At 35.6% G+C, this 17,330-nt stretch overlaps 2 protein-coding genes across 3 annotated transcripts; one reads left to right on the forward strand and one right to left on the reverse strand.

The window, feature by feature from the left end:
* Window positions 1–954: 954 nt before the first annotated feature.
* Window positions 955–13,383, forward strand: LOC126671738 (protein transport protein SEC24 C-like). Of its 2 annotated transcripts, none has more exons than XM_050365527.2 (25): window positions 955–1,183; window positions 1,324–2,239; window positions 2,820–3,053; window positions 3,197–3,271; window positions 3,421–3,519; window positions 3,873–3,984; window positions 4,316–4,443; window positions 4,615–4,734; window positions 4,992–5,072; window positions 5,469–5,546; window positions 5,687–5,779; window positions 7,170–7,224; window positions 7,873–7,949; window positions 8,620–8,691; window positions 8,810–8,893; window positions 9,211–9,330; window positions 9,436–9,504; window positions 9,811–9,888; window positions 10,208–10,346; window positions 10,615–10,779; window positions 11,154–11,299; window positions 11,386–11,565; window positions 11,856–11,944; window positions 12,072–12,103; window positions 12,830–13,383. In XM_050365527.2, exons 2-25 carry the CDS (start codon window positions 1,412–1,414, stop codon window positions 12,940–12,942), a joined length of 3,267 nt encoding a protein of 1,088 aa, XP_050221484.1. In that variant the 5' UTR covers window positions 955–1,183; window positions 1,324–1,411; the 3' UTR covers window positions 12,943–13,383. The 2 variants fall into 2 exon arrangements, with proteins under 2 accessions (XP_050221484.1, XP_050221483.1); XM_050365526.2 differs by having other exon boundaries at window positions 956–1,212.
* An 817-nt stretch (window positions 13,384–14,200) lies between these two features.
* LOC126671203 (guanosine deaminase) lies at window positions 14,201–16,201 on the reverse strand. Its single transcript, XM_050364940.2, has 5 exons — window positions 16,036–16,201; window positions 15,367–15,426; window positions 14,842–15,032; window positions 14,610–14,714; window positions 14,201–14,520 (listed from the first exon to the last, which is right to left on the reverse strand). Exons 1-5 carry the CDS (start codon window positions 16,049–16,051, stop codon window positions 14,332–14,334), a joined length of 561 nt encoding a protein of 186 aa, XP_050220897.1. The 5' UTR covers window positions 16,052–16,201; the 3' UTR covers window positions 14,201–14,331.
* Between the last annotated feature and the right edge of the window lie 1,129 nt (window positions 16,202–17,330).

Genomic DNA, 17,330 nt, shown 5'->3' on the forward strand with positions numbered 1-17,330 from the left:
AGATTATAGATATAGATATATGAACGAAGGATCACTTTAATCCCCGAACTTGGCACAAAGTATCAAAAACGTCCAAATTAGCAAAACCGTATCACTTTTACCTTGAACTTGGCAAAACCGGATCAAAGACATCCATATGCTGATGTGTCACCTTAATTGGAGAGTGAAATTCTAAATTTAAAATAATTAATCCTAATTACCTTTATCTAATTAAATATTTAACCTTAATTAATCTAAAATCCATCTTCTTCTACCTCACCACCACTATTCCTCTTCCTCCATCAACCACCACAAAAAACCCATCAACCACTGCCCGAACCGACCAACGACCATCCAAAACACCACCCGCCGCCAAAAAATGAACTCAGAGACGAACTCTCGTCTCGCAGATGAGAGACGAACTGAGTTCTCTCGTCTCGCAAATGAGAGACGAAAGTACGAACCCAGATTTGGGTTCGTTTAAAGACAGCTGCCAGAAAAAAATTCGACAGATGTTCATCAGAATTAAAAAAAAAATGGTAAAAAGAATAAAAAAATCCTTTATATTTTTAGTTAATATAATTTTAATATGTAAAGTTTTAAAATTAATTTTTTTTTTAATTATTATGTACTAACTTATACATTATAAAAAAAATTAGGATTATTTTAAATTTTTTACCATTAAAAACCACTTAAGAAAAAAAACCACCACTAAAATCAGAGAGTGTATTTTACTCTTTTAGCTGAGAGTGGAGAGAAGAGTTTTTTTATCAAATTTGACAAGTTCAGAATAAAAGTGATTTTATGTTGCTAATTTAGAAGTTTTTGATACTTTGTGCAAAGTTATTAAAGGCAACAGAAGAAAACCGAGGGTGACATGGACAATATTTAGCCAGATGGCGATCTATGAATGGATTATACAACAAACAACAACCTGAAGCACGCCGACGTGGCATTTTCTTTGTTTTTCTCTCACTATTTCCAAATTTCGACACAAATCTGATAAAATTGATCATTCACTCTCTCCTTTGTCTCTGTGTTTCAGAAAACCCGCCTTTCTTACCGATCCGCTCTCTCGCCGGACCCGAATCGGATCTTCCTACTCGATCCAATTCAATTCTAATCCCCTGGCACTCTCACTATAACCAAAACCCTAATCTTAATCAAGCTGAAGAAGATCCAATCAGTCAATCGATCACTCACTGTTAGATCCAATTCTATTGCTTATCTCCGGTACATGCTTTTAATTTCTTTATTATGCAGTTTCTAATCATAATTCAATTTCGAATGCGTGCATTATTTTTAGTGTTTTAATTTTGGTAAGTTTTTTTTTTTTATGTGTAGACCGAGTAGCTGTGTGATCTCGTTGATTGGAGATATTTTGAGCAGTGGTTGAAGTTTAGATTTTGGGTTTGTTTAAGTTAAGTTGAAAATGTCAGCTTCTGTGCCTCCGGGGGCACCTAGGCAACAACCGCCGCCGCCACCACCACCACAATCTAATTATAACCATAATTATCAGCAGAATCCGAACTCTATGTCGGATAATTTCCAAAATCTTAACCTCAATAGACCCAATTTTATGCCCAATTCAGCTCCTAGACCTTCACCCTTTGGTCAACCGCCGCCTTTTCCTTCATCTGCCCCATCACAACCAGTGTCCCGCCCTGGTCAGCTGCCTCCCGGTGCAATGCACAGACCTTCAGTGCCTCCGTCGGGATCGCCCCCACCTACATTGCCCCAAAATGTTGCTCCGGGTAGACCTACCGGGCCACCATTTGGTCAGCCTTCACCTTTTGGGTCAAGACCACCTCCTGGGTCGTTTCCTTCCTCTGGTGCGCCATCTCAAGGACCTGTTGCACCGCCGTTTGGTGCTCGTCCTGGCCCTATTGGATTTTCTAATGCACCTTCATCTTTACCACCCACTTCAACATCATTGGGAGGGTTAGTTAATAATGGGCCACCTGGACCACCTTTCCTTGGTGGTCCGCGGTTTCCTCCATCTGGAAGTGCTCCACAACAGCCGCCAATGGGTCCTCCGCCTGCAATGGGTGCTGGTAGGGCACCTTCTCAGGCACCAAGCATGCGCCCCTTAATAGGAAGTTTGGGGTTGAATGCTCCACAGCAGCCTCCATTTTCAGCATCTATTCAAGGAACACCATCGTATTCCATGCCACCCCAAGGGATGCCCTTCTCAGTGCCACCTCAAGGGATGGCTCCACCTATGGGTTCTCCTTTTGGACAACAAATGCAAAGCCAACAAGTAAGTATTAAAAGATAAGCAATTATTGGATCTTACTTTTATGTAGAAGATATTTCACCTTTTTAATGTTTCGCACTTTCTACAATTGGACTGGTAGAATTCTCTTTTTGCGCTTTTATTTACATTCAAAATTACTTAGAAAATAGGGAAAAGGGTCATTTATGCCCTTAAGGTTTGCCTCCAGGATCAAGCAAGCCCTCAACGTCCGGAAAGGTTCAAATATGCCCCCAACGTCTTGAAAAATGAACAATCAGGCCCTCCAATTTTGACAATCAGATCCCTAACGTTTTATTTATAAGTCAAAATAGGGGCCTGGTTGTTCACTTTTTAAGACGTTGGGGGCATATTTGAACCTTTCTGAACGTTGAGAGCTTGCTTGATCCTTGAGGCAAACGTTAGGGGCATAAGTGACCCTTTTCCCTAGAAAATATGATCCTTACTTGAGATTGCATTCATACTGATGCAATCACAAGGATGCTTTATGTATGGAGAAAAGATGATGATAATGCGGAAGAACTGTTATGCTTTCTCTTAGCTTCGTTGGAGACTTTTGGCTCTAAACTTCATGTGGTTATTTCAGGTGGCTCCACCTCCATCAATTCCTGGCTCCACACAACCTCCTGGAATGTTTGGAATGCCACCTCCACCACCGCTACCTAATCAAATGACTGCTATATCTCCTGTTCTTGGCCAAACTGGAAGTGCCTTGGCCGGGTCATCAAACATTGATCCAAATCAAATTCCACGGCCTACTCCAAGTTCCTCTGTGACACTGCATGATACTCGTCAAGCCAACCAGGCAAACCCACCTCCGGTAATTGTTCCTGTGTGATCTTTTCTTTTCTTTTTCACCCTTTTACTCTCAAGCTCACTCCCAGTTTTGTAAATTGATGCGAAGTTATATATTTGAATATTTGTTTCTAACTCCTTTGAGTTGTTTCATATGATCTTTTAAAGCCTGCTACAAGTGATTATATTGTTAGAGACACTGGGAATTGCAGTCCACGTTACATGAGGTGCACAATCAATCAGGTTACATATTTTTTAACATTCCTAGATTAGCAGCTGTTTAGTGTATGCTCATGTTACAAAATAGTGAATCTGTTTGATTTAATTATTTTATGTTTCACTTGTTATTCTTACAGGGTTGATTATTAACAACATGTTCATTAATTTTTCAGATTCCATGCACTGTTGATCTTTTGAATACATCTGGAATGCCGCTGGCTTTATTGGTCCAACCTTTTGCTCTTCCGCATCCATCTGAGGAGCCTATCCAGGTAAATGTGTTATCTCTTGCTTGTCTTGTTCTTTTCTCTCTTAACTTGTATATTTTAATTTTAATCTTAATCTCCCACCTGGAGGAAGAAGTAGGGGTCAGGGTATGAGATTGGTTCAGTATTACGCTTTCTATTTGTCAGTGTATGCTTCATCTTCATGTACAGTTACATGTGTTCAAATTCTTTGGATCATCCTTCTTAGAATACTTCGAAATAGTTATTTCCATATAGATTTTCAAGTTCCGCTTCAGAATAATCCCTCTCGTTTTTTTTTTTTTTTGCATTTATCTTGTTTGCCACCTATTATCATCTTTTCAAATTGTACATTAAGTAAAATTATTTTTTGGTCTTAGGTCGTGGATTTTGGAGAAAGTGGTCCTATTCGCTGTTCCCGTTGCAAAGGCTACATAAATCCTTTTATGAAATTCATTGATCAAGGAAGGCGTTTCATCTGTAATTTCTGTGGTCAGTATACAATTTGTTTATTATTGCGGATTTATGATTCTGAATGATTCCTATATAAATAGTTATAGAATGTAGTTTTAATGATTATGGTATAGGATACATTGTATTCTTCTCTGTTCTGATTTGTTTTGCTGATTGCTCAGAAATAGTTGTCGGACATTTATATGCATTGCATTTTTGGTTTCATGTTATAAGTTTCATTAAATTTGCTAATGGTCTATCAAAAGTGAGCATCTTATATTGTTTCATGTTCATTTGTGAGTTTCTTGTATGATTGCCTGAATTATCAGCAAACAAGATCGATAACTAATGGGCTGTGCCTCTCACATAGGATTTACGGATGAGACTTCCCGTGACTACCACTGTAATCTGGGACCAGATGGTCGGCGCAGAGATGCTGATGAAAGGCCTGAGCTTTGCAGAGGAACTGTTGAATTTGTCGCCACAAAAGAGTATATGGTTTGTTACTTCTTTCCATACATCTCAATTATAATTGGACCTCTCTATATGTGTGCGCGTCTCTGTGTGGGATTCTTGTGAAACATCTTTGTTTATACTGTTTTTTTGGTTATGTATGCTATTGTATGCTCTAAAAATATTCAATTTGTTACCATTTCTATCTTGTTGCAGGTGCGTGAACCCATGCCAGTTGTCTATTTCTTCCTTATTGATGTCTCTATGCATGCCATACAAACTGGTGCAACTGCTGCGGCTTGCAGTTCAATCAATCAAGTTATTGCTGATCTTCCGGTATGCTTTTTCTCTTTACCCGATTTTATGAAATTGTGCCTTAGACTGTTTTGGAATTCATTCCCTACGACGTTTTGATGGGCTCAGTGATGCTGTTGTTATGTTGACTGTTGCTTGCATTTGTTATTTGTCTATCCTCATTTCTCTTTCATCAATTCTTGAGAATTTGTATTTGCTCATATTCCCGGGTTTCACATAACATTTGAATAGAGAAGGATTGTTGTATATTCTGATCATCGATGAATTTATCTTTGCAGGAAGGGCCTAGGACAATGGTGGGAGTTGCAACATTTGATTCTACCATTCATTTTTATAATTTGAAACGTGCATTACAGCAGGTAGTTTGCCATTTTAGAATTTATGTCATTTAGTTGACTTCTTACAGCTTGTGCTCATGTTAATATGGCACTTAAGTACTTAACCAAGACACCAATTGCATTTTACCATTGTGATGCGTGAAAAAGTCTATTAAAATTTGATTTGCATGTGTTTGTTTCAGGGATGCGATGTTTTACTTCTGCTTTCTTTGCTTCATTTTTATTTCTTGGTTTCATTCTTTTATCATGCATTGCGGCAGAGTGAGATAAAAAAAAGTTGAGAATTTGGTTTCATTTTTTTATCATGTCAAACTTTTAAACTTCTCAGAATTGACGCGGAGTTCATGATGCATTATGAAAAGTCTAGTAAATAAACATGGAATTTCTAAACTAATATAATGTTTGGCATGTATACAGCCGTTGATGTTGATTGTTCCTGATATACAAGATGTATATACACCTTTAGAAACTGATGTTATTGTTCCGCTTTCTGAGGTTAGTTTTCAGAACTCAATTGAGAATATTTTAGATGGTGAATTAGATTTTGAACAATATTTTTTCTGTGAATTGTAAGTTATTTAAATTGAGAAAACTTACAATTTTGTTTATTCATTATGTTTATCATGTGGCTTTAGTGTCGTCAACATTTAGAGCTATTACTGGAAAGCATTCCTAGCATGTTTCAGAATAGTAAAACAGCTGAATCAGCCTTTGGTGCTGCCATCAAGGTACGCCGTTTTATGATATTATTGTGTGTTGTTTTTCTGAAATAGCTCATGATGCATTGTATAATATCTAAGAGCCATGTAATTATAAGTTCATCTCCCATTGCATGCTTAATGTAATGAAATCCAATACCAGACAGGACAGATTTTCTAGGTAGCTTGAAAGTTTGATGCTACATGGGACCTTTCTTGTTAAGTATTTTGTGCATGTATAGACTGTTTTTCTGGAATGTGAGACTTGGCACAGCAGTAAAGCTGGTCCTTCAGTAACCTAGATCACTGGTTTCAGGCGTAGTAACTGCCATATGTGTAATGCAAGGAGAAGGCTGCGTACAAATGTGTCCACTCTTCCCTTCTTCCTGCAATAGCTGGGGAAAACTTGTGCACTGAGTAGTTCTCATAGAATGTTTCTGTACACACACATCCACACGATATGGAAACTATTTAGTGCAGTTCTATGGTATGTCAGGCTTCCGTAAATTTACTAAATCTTCAGATTACTTGAATACCTCGTGGCCAAATAAAAATGTAGAGAAGTAAAGGAAACTATAGAAGATATTATCAAATAAAGTTACAAATCAGTTTGAGAATAGTTCTTTTGATCATGTTATTCCCAGTTAGTATATTAATATGTAAGGAAATATGAATTTTTTTAAATACCTTTAATAACTGGTGGGCATAACATATTATTCCAGTGCACAACTTGGATTTAGTGCAAAGGTGATTATCATCTAAGAAGGCATGTCGTTTAAGAAGACAATAATTGTGGGGATAATACCAGTGCACATATTGGATTTTTTGCAAGGTGATTATCATCGGAAAAGATATACCTCAAAAAGAGGACTATATAAATGAAAATATGGTGTTTAGACCGTCAGCAGTTTTGCACAAAAGAGACTGATCATTGGTATCCATGTTGGGTTTCTTTTTAAAGCTAGAACTGGCTCGAGAGAATGATAAGGATTATTGCTGATATTCTTTGGGAAAAGACTACTTCGATGCCGTGATTGTTTGCTTACTGATGTAATTTATGCGATGATGCATATATGTCATAATGAGTAAAATTAATTTTATGCAATTGTCGAGTTTAAATTTCTCGGGGACTTGTGTTTATTTTAATTCCAAATTTGATTCTAGTAATGTGTAGACAAAACCAAGCTGGTTCAAGATAAGAACTAAACAGGACACTTAGTCATTTTTATATCCAATGAAAGACGGGCTTGGTATCTAGATGCATTTTATTTTGTGTTCTTTCGCTGCTGTTCTTCTTGTGTACATATGTTATCCCTAGGAAGTCTAGTATTATAAGCTTTGGAATTTCATGTCACTCCGCATCTGCACATAGATTAGTTTTTTGAAGTACATGCTTAGAAATTTTATTTTGTCAATTTAGGCAACTTTCTTAGCAATGAAGAGCACCGGAGGGAAGCTTTTGGCATTTCAATCAGGCAAGTTTAAGATTTTTTTCTCTTCACGTGGTGGGTTGTATTAATTTTTGGATGTTGCTTCAGACTTATTTGCATATTCTGTATGAGATTTTTGGCTGTTATGTAGGTTGTATGGATATGTTTGTCTAGCAAATTTAAGAACATGCTTTTTGCTTAATTTAAATCCTTGTGATGCTTTCAGTAAATGATATTTTGGATAGGTGTATGAGAGAGATGATGATAGATTGTGATGAACATAGATGCTGACAAGTGACCGGTTTTTTTGGCAGTCTAAGTTTGGTGGTCACTATAGCTTATGTAACATGTTATGAACATGTCATTGATAATGTTTATTGTTTAGCATTATGTCTAAGATGTCAGGATAATAAACATGACATAATCATAGCTGAAAATTGAAAATGGGACATAGTTAAAATCATATATGAGAGTTTTAGCATATTATTAAGATTATAGGGTTCATAAACGCTGAAATTGGACAGGGTAGGCTCTGACCCTTGTGTCTCTAGCATGTCTTGAAATTGTGCAAGTACTTATTCTGTGCATCTGTCCTATTTGAGTTTTGTTATGTATTTTTTGGACGTTTTCTTTTTGGCTTTTAACATGAGCTGCATTGCAGTTGACATTCTTATCTTTTTGCTCTGTGTTTAGTGCTTCCGTCTGTTGGCATTGGAGCTCTATCTGCTAGAGAGGCTGAGGGGAGAAGTAATATTTCTGCTGGTGAGAAGGTATGTTCTGAAGTTTGGGCTTTTTTGATCTTTCCGTATCTCATACATTTTTTTAAGCCTTATCAGAGGCACACGAGAAGTAGATTTTTTCTTTTTTTGGCTTCCTTCTTGTGAAGTCATGGTTATAAGTCTCCATTGTTGCTCATTTGCAATCAACATAATTATTTCCCTCATTTGGGGTGGCTGAAGCTTTCTGATTACTTTTTTTTCCTTTTGTTCACATTTTTATGTTTTTTGTGCCATTTTATGATGCTCTGTGCAGAACATTCTCTTTTTCCTTCTGTCTAAAGGAGGAGAGAAAAAATAAACCTGAAGCGGGGAACATAATTATTTATTCCGTCTAAATAGGAAAATTTGCAATTATGCCTAAAATTGAGATATGCCAATGTTTGGTCTTGTTTCCTTCTATTTCTGCCAAGTCTCTTTGCTTATATTCCATCAATATGATCTTAACTACCGTAGTAGCAATCATTCTGATTCAGATGGGCCCAAAGATAGCAGAGGAGTATGGATTCTGATTAAGTTAGGATAATGAGTTTGCCTGTTATGTTAAAATCTCTTGTATATTATATTATTTACATCTACTCAAGCTGGAATAATCAACCCCATCCTTCAGTACAGTTTAATGTAATACTAAAAATTTGTGGTTGCTGAATGTTCTGTTGTTCAGGAGGCCCCCAAATTACTTCAGCCAGCCGATAAAACTTTGAAAGAAATGGCAATTGAATTTGCTGAGGCTCAGGTTATATCTTTTATCTTTTTTCTTCATAATCTGTCTCCTCCTTTTAGTAGATACTTTAGCATGTTTGCTTGATACATCCAAACCTTATTTGTTTAGTTCTTTTGGTTTTATGTTCTAGGTCTGCGTTGACATATTTATCACTACCCAGACATATGTGGACATTGCTTCCATTTCTGTTATTCCCAAGACAACTGGAGGACAGGTATTTAATTAATATTTGATTTCCAAGTGGCATTCTGTGCATGATGCCAATTTTCAGCATTTATGCCTGTGATGTATCTTTTGTAGTGTAGTCCTTTAAATATGAAAATAACATGACTGAGGCTTTAAGCATATCTTTGCCACCCAGAACCAGTTGATGTGCTGCATTAATTCTGGTCCTGGATATTTGAAGTTGCAACTTTTTCTGCTTTCTGTTTTCTTTTGCATCAGCAGAATAAATGATGAAATGAAACTTTCTAATTTGGGCAATCACTGTAATTTAGGCTCTAATGTTTAATGGTTTATGTAATATTTCAGGTGTATTATTATTATCCCTTCTCAGCTCTTTCTGACCCTCCAAAGCTTTACAATGATCTTAGATGGAATGTCACAAGGCCTCAAGGTTTTGAGGCAGTGATGCGTGTGAGATGCAGCCAGGTAAACCTTTTCGGGTTTGTTTTATAGCACCTGTTATTTGATTGGTTGATGTCTTTAGAAACTTCCATGACACATGTGAGTTAATTAGGCTTGTTCCTTTTATAGGGCATTCAAATTCAACAATACCATGGAAACTTTTGTAAGCGTGTTCCAACAGATGTTGACCTACCTGGGGTTTGTATTTCTTTCTACAAATAACACTTAAGTTCAATTATTGTGTAACCGGAAGCTTATTACATTGTAATTCCAATAGTTTATTATAGTAAGCTGCAAAACTTTCTTAATTGTCCTCTTTCGGTATTTTTCTTATTTTATTTGTTTGTTGAATTTTGGCTACTATTCAAATAACAAATAATATTTTTGGCGCACGAACCTGAAATGGCTGCCGGATTCAACAGTTGTGGATTCTTTAGTTTTATCTGTTTGAGGTCATTATTTACTTATCATTCAACCTCTAAACATTCCTTTCTTTCCTTGCAGATAGATAGTGACAAAACTATTATGGTGACATTGAAACATGATGATAAATTGCAGGATGGCTCTGAGTGTGCCTTTCAGGTTTACTTCTTGCTGTCTGCTACCATTTATAATATTAGCAGGCCATTTGCTTGCTAATCCCTGCTCGCAAGTTAGGATGATAATCCATTTGGAGAATTGCAATTGTGTCCTCGTCATGTCAGTGTTTTCTTCAATTATGATTGACCTGAAATTTTAATGAAAAAGGGAATTTTAATGTTTTAATTGTTGCATTATCAAGGTTCTATTGTTACAATGGTAAAACAGAGGTTCTTAATGCTGTGACATTTTTTGGAGATGTTTTTCTTCTGTTTTTACTGTTAGTTTTTGGAGATGTTTTACTGTTTCTTTCATTCTTCAGTGTGCCCTCCTTTACACCACAGTGTATGGCCAACGAAGAATCCGTGTTACAACTCTGTCACTGCCATGCACAAATAATCTAAGTAATTTGTTTCGCATGGCAGACTTGGACACTCAATTTGTGTGCTTTTTGAAGCAAGGTATGTATATGTAATTCTGTTTCTTTCTCGTTGTTTTCACTGCCTTTTTTGTAGTCCTCTTATGCACCTTTTTTTCCTTGCAACTATCAATTCCTTGAATTCTTTACTGTCCCTCTATGCTTGCCAGCTACATTTGCCTTTCTTTTGCTGCATGGAATCTATGGACTATAGCTATGTGATTTTCTTCTAGAGTTTCGAGAGATCACTGTATCACTGTTATAATTTACAAACAGACTAACATTTTTCCTTATTTTACTTTTTCTGGCAGCGGCAAATGACATTCCTTCTGCTCCTCCTTTGGATGTCCGGGAACAAGTTACAAACTTCTGTATAAACATTCTGCTTGCATATCGTAAATTTTGTGCCACAGTATCATCATCAGGACAACTAATTCTGCCAGAGGCACTGAAACTTCTGCCTCTTTACACCCTTGGTAACACTTGCCTGCTTTTCTTGTGTATATTCTCAAATATCTTATGTGGGAACTGCTTTTTTTGTTTGCATTTTTGTAATCATTTCATTAGCTGCTTGAACTGTATAAGCTTTATAGACCTGGGTATGTGGCAAATTTCTATCTTATAAAGTTACTAGACATGTTTTAAATATCAAAGATGAATACTATATTCAACGTAGGGTAGGCTGGACAAGTGAATTGGTTTAGTGAAGTCTGTCTTTCTTGTTCATTTTTCTTCGGCTGTTCCACGAGTCGAGAGTCTGGGTTTCAATTGGATTTACGTGTCAGAGTTGGTTTGTATTTTCTATGTTTTGATTAAAGTTTTTCTTTGTGGTTTCATCCTTCCCTTTCAGCATTGATTAAAAGTACAGGATTGCGGATTGATGGGAGATTAGATGAACGGTCTTCTTGGATCTGCTATCTAAACTCAGTTTCTATTCCATTAGCAATTCCATTGGTGCACCCAAGGATGATTTCTATCCATGACCTTGATAGACAGGCAAGAAATGCCACTTTTGTTTGTTTCGACTTATATGATATTAAATTTGGTCATAAACTCAACCGCATCTTTCTACTGATCGACAGGAAGGAAATGAGTCTCTTATTCCTAATGCGCTTCCACTTTCTAGTGAACATGTGAATGATGATGGAGTTTATCTTCTTGAAAACGGTCAAGAAGGTTTAATATACATTGGGAGCGCAGTGGATTCGAATATCTTGCAACAACTGTTTGGTATTCCCTCTTTTGAAGAAATCCCGACTCAGGTAATATATTTTATCATGCATTTATATTTTTAATATCATTATTCTGTTGGGAAGAAATTGGTTGACTCGGTACAACTCTAGGAAGCATTTTTATTCAGGACGACTTCATATCATATTACAGAGGGATATAATTTTATCAGGGGGTAATATCAGAGGTTCATAAGTTTATAATGTTCCTCCATTTTCTGATTGGCGACATCCACATTTGTGCATTCTTCAATGAGTAATGAATTTGCTTATCTCTGCATTTATATAAATGCCAGTAACATATTTTCTTCTTCTGCTCTCAGTTTGTCCTGCAGCAATATGATAATCCTTTATCAAAGAAGTTTAATGATGTTGTAAATGCGATACGCGGCCAAAGATGTTCTTTCTTGCGGTATAATTTATTTGTTGCTAGCTATTATCATTATAAGTATAGGTTTATTCTGGTATTTTTGACTACATGGTTCAGATATTTACTCGATTATCCTATATGCCTCATTTAATACAATGACTTTTTGCAGCTTCAAGTTGTGCAAGAAAGGAGATCCATCAGGTTAGTTTGTTCACCTATCCTTAAAGATGAATAGAATATGTCCTGCTAGAGAATCATATCTTAATAAGTGAAGCAAGCTATGTTTTTTTTTTTTTTGAAAAAAAGCAATGATTTTTTCTCTTATAATTCTCTTGAATCATAATCCTTGCCCCTTCCAAATTTCTTGTTAAAATTCCTCTCATTCTTGGATAGTCCTGTAGCCTGTCCAAAATGTATAAAGTCTTGCTTTCTCTTGTGAATCGAACCCTGCATCATATGGTTTCAGATAATATGCCCACCTTGTGTGTGCAATCCATTATTGCTCTTTAACTAATCCTAATTTTTTTGAAGATTATACATGTTATGAGGAAGAGGCATTTAGATATTAATATTAAAACATGGCTGATCTGTTTTTATTGATTAATAGCTGTAGTTCTAAATTGTTAACAATCTTTAATTGAAGTTCCTTCCATGTCTGTTTCTTCCTGATGCAATTGAGAAGTAAGCTTGGGATTCATAAAAACATTTTGCACCGAGTTTGATATTTTCTGCCACTTGCTGTAGTTGTCATAACCATCAGGATCGGTAATTAAGTTAGGAGATAAGAACATTTTGAGACCCATGACCAAATTTAATTTCCAAAGTTCAACCTTGAACAAAGAACTTGTGTTTTATAAGCTCTTTGATTTCATCTTTTCTAATTTGCTGATGAATCAATAATTGATTGGCTGTTACTTTAATGCTCAGGAATGGCATTCTTCGCATATTTGATCGAGGACAAAGTTCCAACAGGCGGTCTGTCTTATGTTGAATTTCTTGTGCACGTCTATCGGCAAATCCGAACGAAAATGTCTTCTTAATTTCATGCACCATCAGTTCCTGAGTTTCCAGTGATCCCGTCTCTGATAGAACTGGATTTCAAAGAAAAGAACACAGATTTATACTTGAAATGACTTGCAGAGCTTGGGACGCACATTATTTATTGTAGAGAACATGCCCGGCATGAATTTTGGATGAGAGTTATGTTAGCATGGTTCTGTATTTATAGTGGTGGATGATGTAATAATTTCCCCTTTCTGTTGTTTTCCCCTCATCCCCATACTCACTGCTTTCTCCGCTTTGCTCCATTTGCAATACCGCTAAGGTGAAGCATACAAGGGATTTGGCGGACAAGAAGCAGTTTGTGAATTGTGGAACAAAAAATAGAATAATGTCTTATTTTGTAGTTTTTTGGACATTTCTTGAATTGTGTACATTTAGTATATGGTGATTCAAATGAAAATATACTATTTTTGCTTTTATGTTTTTTGCTCATTCTTGATTCTCTGTCGAAGTTTTTTTCTGTTTAATTTTGGTCCGGCACTGTCTAACTTGTCATGTGTGAAGTTTCTCTTAGTTCAGGCGACAGCAATTGAAATCGCTAGCATGTCGGACAAAATTGAACAGCATGCCTTTCTATTTAGCAATGATTAGTTATTATTCAGTGATCAGTATTTGAAAATTTATTATGCTTAGTTAATATAGTTACATAGAAAATTTAAAAAATAACATCATTTTGTCTTGTCCATGTCTGAGTGTCCCGTTTCCCTCAATCCATGCTGCCTTGCCTAGATCTTAACTGGTGCGTGGTGCCATGTGGCAATAGACATGTTCATGGGTTACTAAACCCAAATTGAGCTTGGCAGACTTTACTAATTTCTATGTAAGTCCAAGTCTAATCCGAGATCAGTTTGGATTATTTTCTACTTAAATCCGGCCCTTGCGGGCTAATTATAAAAATCCGAGTCCGCCCATAAACTAGCGAGCTTTTTTGGACTCACCAGGCCGGGCTTAATTAGTGTCCAAGCCTGGGCCAAAAGGGGCGGCCCTGGACGGGCAGTTCAAGTACCTAGGCCCTTGAACAGGTTAGGTGCGATGTGGCATGGATTAAGCGTTATGTGATAGACGTTTAGCTTAAGGATAGTCAAACCACATGGAATTTTGGTACAATAAATTAAAATTGAAGAATTTCTTTATAAGTAAATTTTAAAAAAGGATTATCATAAGAGAGAAGAAAATTGAGGTACTCATGCTACAGATTGCACCCTACAAAATGTAATTAGATAATTGTACTTATACTTGAGCAAAAGAATCCTAAAGCATGCTTATTACTTAATAACTGTCAAGAAAAACAAGACTGGAAATGCATCTTATCACAATGAAAATTCCAAAGTAGTACATGTTAAAATTGAATCAGAATGAACAATCAATCAGTACATGGTAAATTTCTCCTTTGTTTTTTCAAATACTTGTTCTGCAATAACTGCACCTTTACCATCGGCTTTTATGATCTCCAAATGAGCCTTCTGATAAAATCCAGTTCCTCTCAACGCATCCGCGATAAAATCATCAAATCCGATAGCTATGGCTGCTTCTGCTTTCGCTCCGTAAACCAACCTCTGTTGTAATATAGCAAAATCACCGAGTATTAGAAATAAACGAAGCTTAAAAACGAAACTAAGTAAACCAGGAAGAACCGGAAAGAAACCTTAATTCTTGAAAGATGAATGGCACCAAAACACATCGGACAAGGCTCACAGGAAGCGTAAATTTCACAATCCGCAAGTTCAACTCGGTTAAGTTTCTTGCACGCCTAAGAAAAACACGCATAGTACTAGAAACAGTTAGATTAACAAACATAATGCTATTTTTACGCAATCTTCCAATCAACAAGTAATAAGGAAATGAGCATAATCCATATGATCATTTCCAAGGCTAACCTCTCTAACAGCAGTAACTTCAGCATGTGCTGTAGGGTCTGTATGTTTGAGAACCATGTTGTGGCAGCTCACGACTATTTCGTCATTACAAACAACAACAGCACCAAATGGGCCTCCGTCTCCACAGTCAACACCCCTGTATGCTTCTTCAACTGCTTTTGTTAAGAACTTGTGGTCTCTTTCCTGAACAGCTGGTTGAACAATCACCAAATATTACTTTTCAGCAATCAATCATTGTGAAACTCAAGACTGAATGCAAGTGATCAAAGTGATTGTATATAAAGAAACAAAGGTCAAGGGATCAACTTGACATGTATAATGTCCGTAATGCTGATACTTCCCACTATTATAGATTGATAATGGAAGCACAATTTTGCAGGCCGAAATGCAAGTGAAAAGAAATTGCCTACATGCCAACTTCATCATCAACAATAAAAAAAGACTAAAGTCCCATCAGTGCTTAGCTCTTTCCTTTCAAAAATAATCATGAAAAAGGAAAAAAAATTAATTAACAAAAGGCGATACCTTCTTGATGAGCAGCAAATGCAGATGCCACAGAGAGAGTTCCGTCTTTAGCTTCCACCACTATTGAAGTAAAAGAAGATTAAAAGCTGTCGAGAAACTGAAATTTAAAATAAACAAATGGCAGATGATAATGATCATTTATCCTGAATTCTAGTCGATATCAACAGTTTCAACATTTTAATTTTAATAAGGGTCTACAATAAATAAAAAAGCAAAAACACTAATCCCGTCCTGTCTCAGAAAATACTGAGAGACAGACAACCAAAGAAATCAAGAATTGAACCATCGGTTAAGCTATGAACAGCATAAATGTGAGGAATTGGTTCATTAAAAAAATAGAATAATCAGATCTAAATTTGGACCTATCCGTAACAATGGTCACTTTATCAGTCATGGATTGGTCAAATTAATTGTTGAGTAATCAGTTCAACAGATAAAAAATCAAGATCCTCAGCCAAAATCTCAGTAACCTTGTACATCTTCTGATTATATAAAAATAAAAAAGTTATCGGTTTATGTCTAAACTTAATTGCAATTTTCACAAGAGCACACAGTTCGCAACATAATCAGCAAAAAACAAGAAAGAAATCAGAAACAAAATACGGATCCAACAGAAAATTGTAACAGTTAATCATGGATATAACCGGAATAAAATCAAGAGAAACATACCGTTAATGTCCTCCATGATCAAATTCAAGAATTCAAAAAACGACTGCTAATAAAAAAAGAGAGATTGAAAATAGAGATAAAGAAAGTAGTCCACGAGTTCCAAAATATTTATACTACTGCTTGTTCTGTTTTGTTGGTGGCGATGATGGCTTAGTGATGCAAAATTAAAAAGGGAATGAAAATGAAAGTGCATGTGATTTATGGTATTAAATTTTGGGAGGATACGGAACTATGCGAAAGTTTTAAAATTAGTACTGGTCTTTTTTTTTGTTATAAAACGATACTGAACTGTGCAAAATGTTACAAAATAGATACTTTCAATCACTTCTTGTTGACATGGCTTCTTCCTTCATCCAATCAGTGGAAAACATGTGGCTGAAACAACCCATTTTGTAATGTTTCATATAGTTTAGTATTCATATTGTAACAAAAAAAAAGTTCAGTATTTATATAAGAAACTCTTATATAGTTCAGTACTTTCATAAGTTTAATATCCTAATTTTGTGCTAATATTTTATAAGAATAATCTATTTCCAGGTCCTTAAACTATATCTGTTTTATTTATTCGGTCCTTAAATTATATTTTGTCTTTATCTGATCCTTCAATTTAGCGAAAAATTATTTTTAAGTTCTTAAACGATAAAAACGACTTTGTTTAGTTATTTTTGAAAATACAATTTGTTACTCTAAAAGGCATTATTTTTATCAATTAAAGATTCGAAAATAATTTTTCGTTAAATTGAAGGACCAAATAAGAATAAAAAATAGTTTAAAAATTGAATGAACAAAACAAATACTCCCTCCGTCCCAATAGAGTTGTCCACTTTGAGAAATTTTTTTGTTCCAAAATTCTTGTCCACTTGAAAAAAGTAGTTAACTTTTACAATTAATCTTTCTATATTATCCCTATTTAAAATACACTAATGAGTAAATTAAAAATAAATTACAAGTGGACTCTATATTAAATAGGGATATAACAAGAAAAATAAGAATTTTTTTTACAAAACCTATAAAAAATAATTGCTTTTCTTAGACTATGTGATAAAATCAAAGTAGACAACTATATTGGGACGGAGGGAGTATAATTTATTTATATTTTATATACGTGGCGGTGGATCAATAACCCAATCTTTTCCACCTCTTCTTCATTCAATCTTTTATTTTTAAATATTTGTTTTGCATATTCTAGGGAATAGTAGTGTGAAATTGAATTTTGAGAACCTTCCTTAACACTTCACTTTTGACTTTGCAATTTAAGAATATTTAGTGAAGTAATACTCCCCACTTTCAATGGA

This window comes from Mercurialis annua, linkage group LG3 (assembly GCF_937616625.2).
Source record: "Mercurialis annua linkage group LG3, ddMerAnnu1.2, whole genome shotgun sequence".
In the NCBI taxonomy this organism is placed as follows: domain Eukaryota; kingdom Viridiplantae; phylum Streptophyta; class Magnoliopsida; order Malpighiales; family Euphorbiaceae; genus Mercurialis; species Mercurialis annua.

Bases quoted from the DNA above. Each gene is read 5' to 3' on its own strand.
- LOC126671738 (XM_050365527.2), top strand. From the start codon at position 1,412: ATGTCAGCTTCTGTGCCTCCGGGGGCACCTAGGCAACAACCGCCGCCG. The intron at 4,444-4,614 runs GTTTGTTACTTC...ATCTTGTTGCAG, and splicing joins TCGCCACAAAAGAGTATATG to GTGCGTGAACCCATGCCAGT. The intron at 9,331-9,435 runs GTAAACCTTTTC...TTCCTTTTATAG, and splicing joins TGCGTGTGAGATGCAGCCAG to GGCATTCAAATTCAACAATA.
- LOC126671203 (XM_050364940.2), bottom strand. The intron at 14,715-14,841 runs GTTAGCCTTGGA...TGTTTTTCTTAG, and splicing joins AAGTTACTGCTGTTAGAGAG to GCGTGCAAGAAACTTAACCG. The intron at 14,521-14,609 runs GTTTCTTTCCGG...ATATTACAACAG, and splicing joins TTCATCTTTCAAGAATTAAG to AGGTTGGTTTACGGAGCGAA.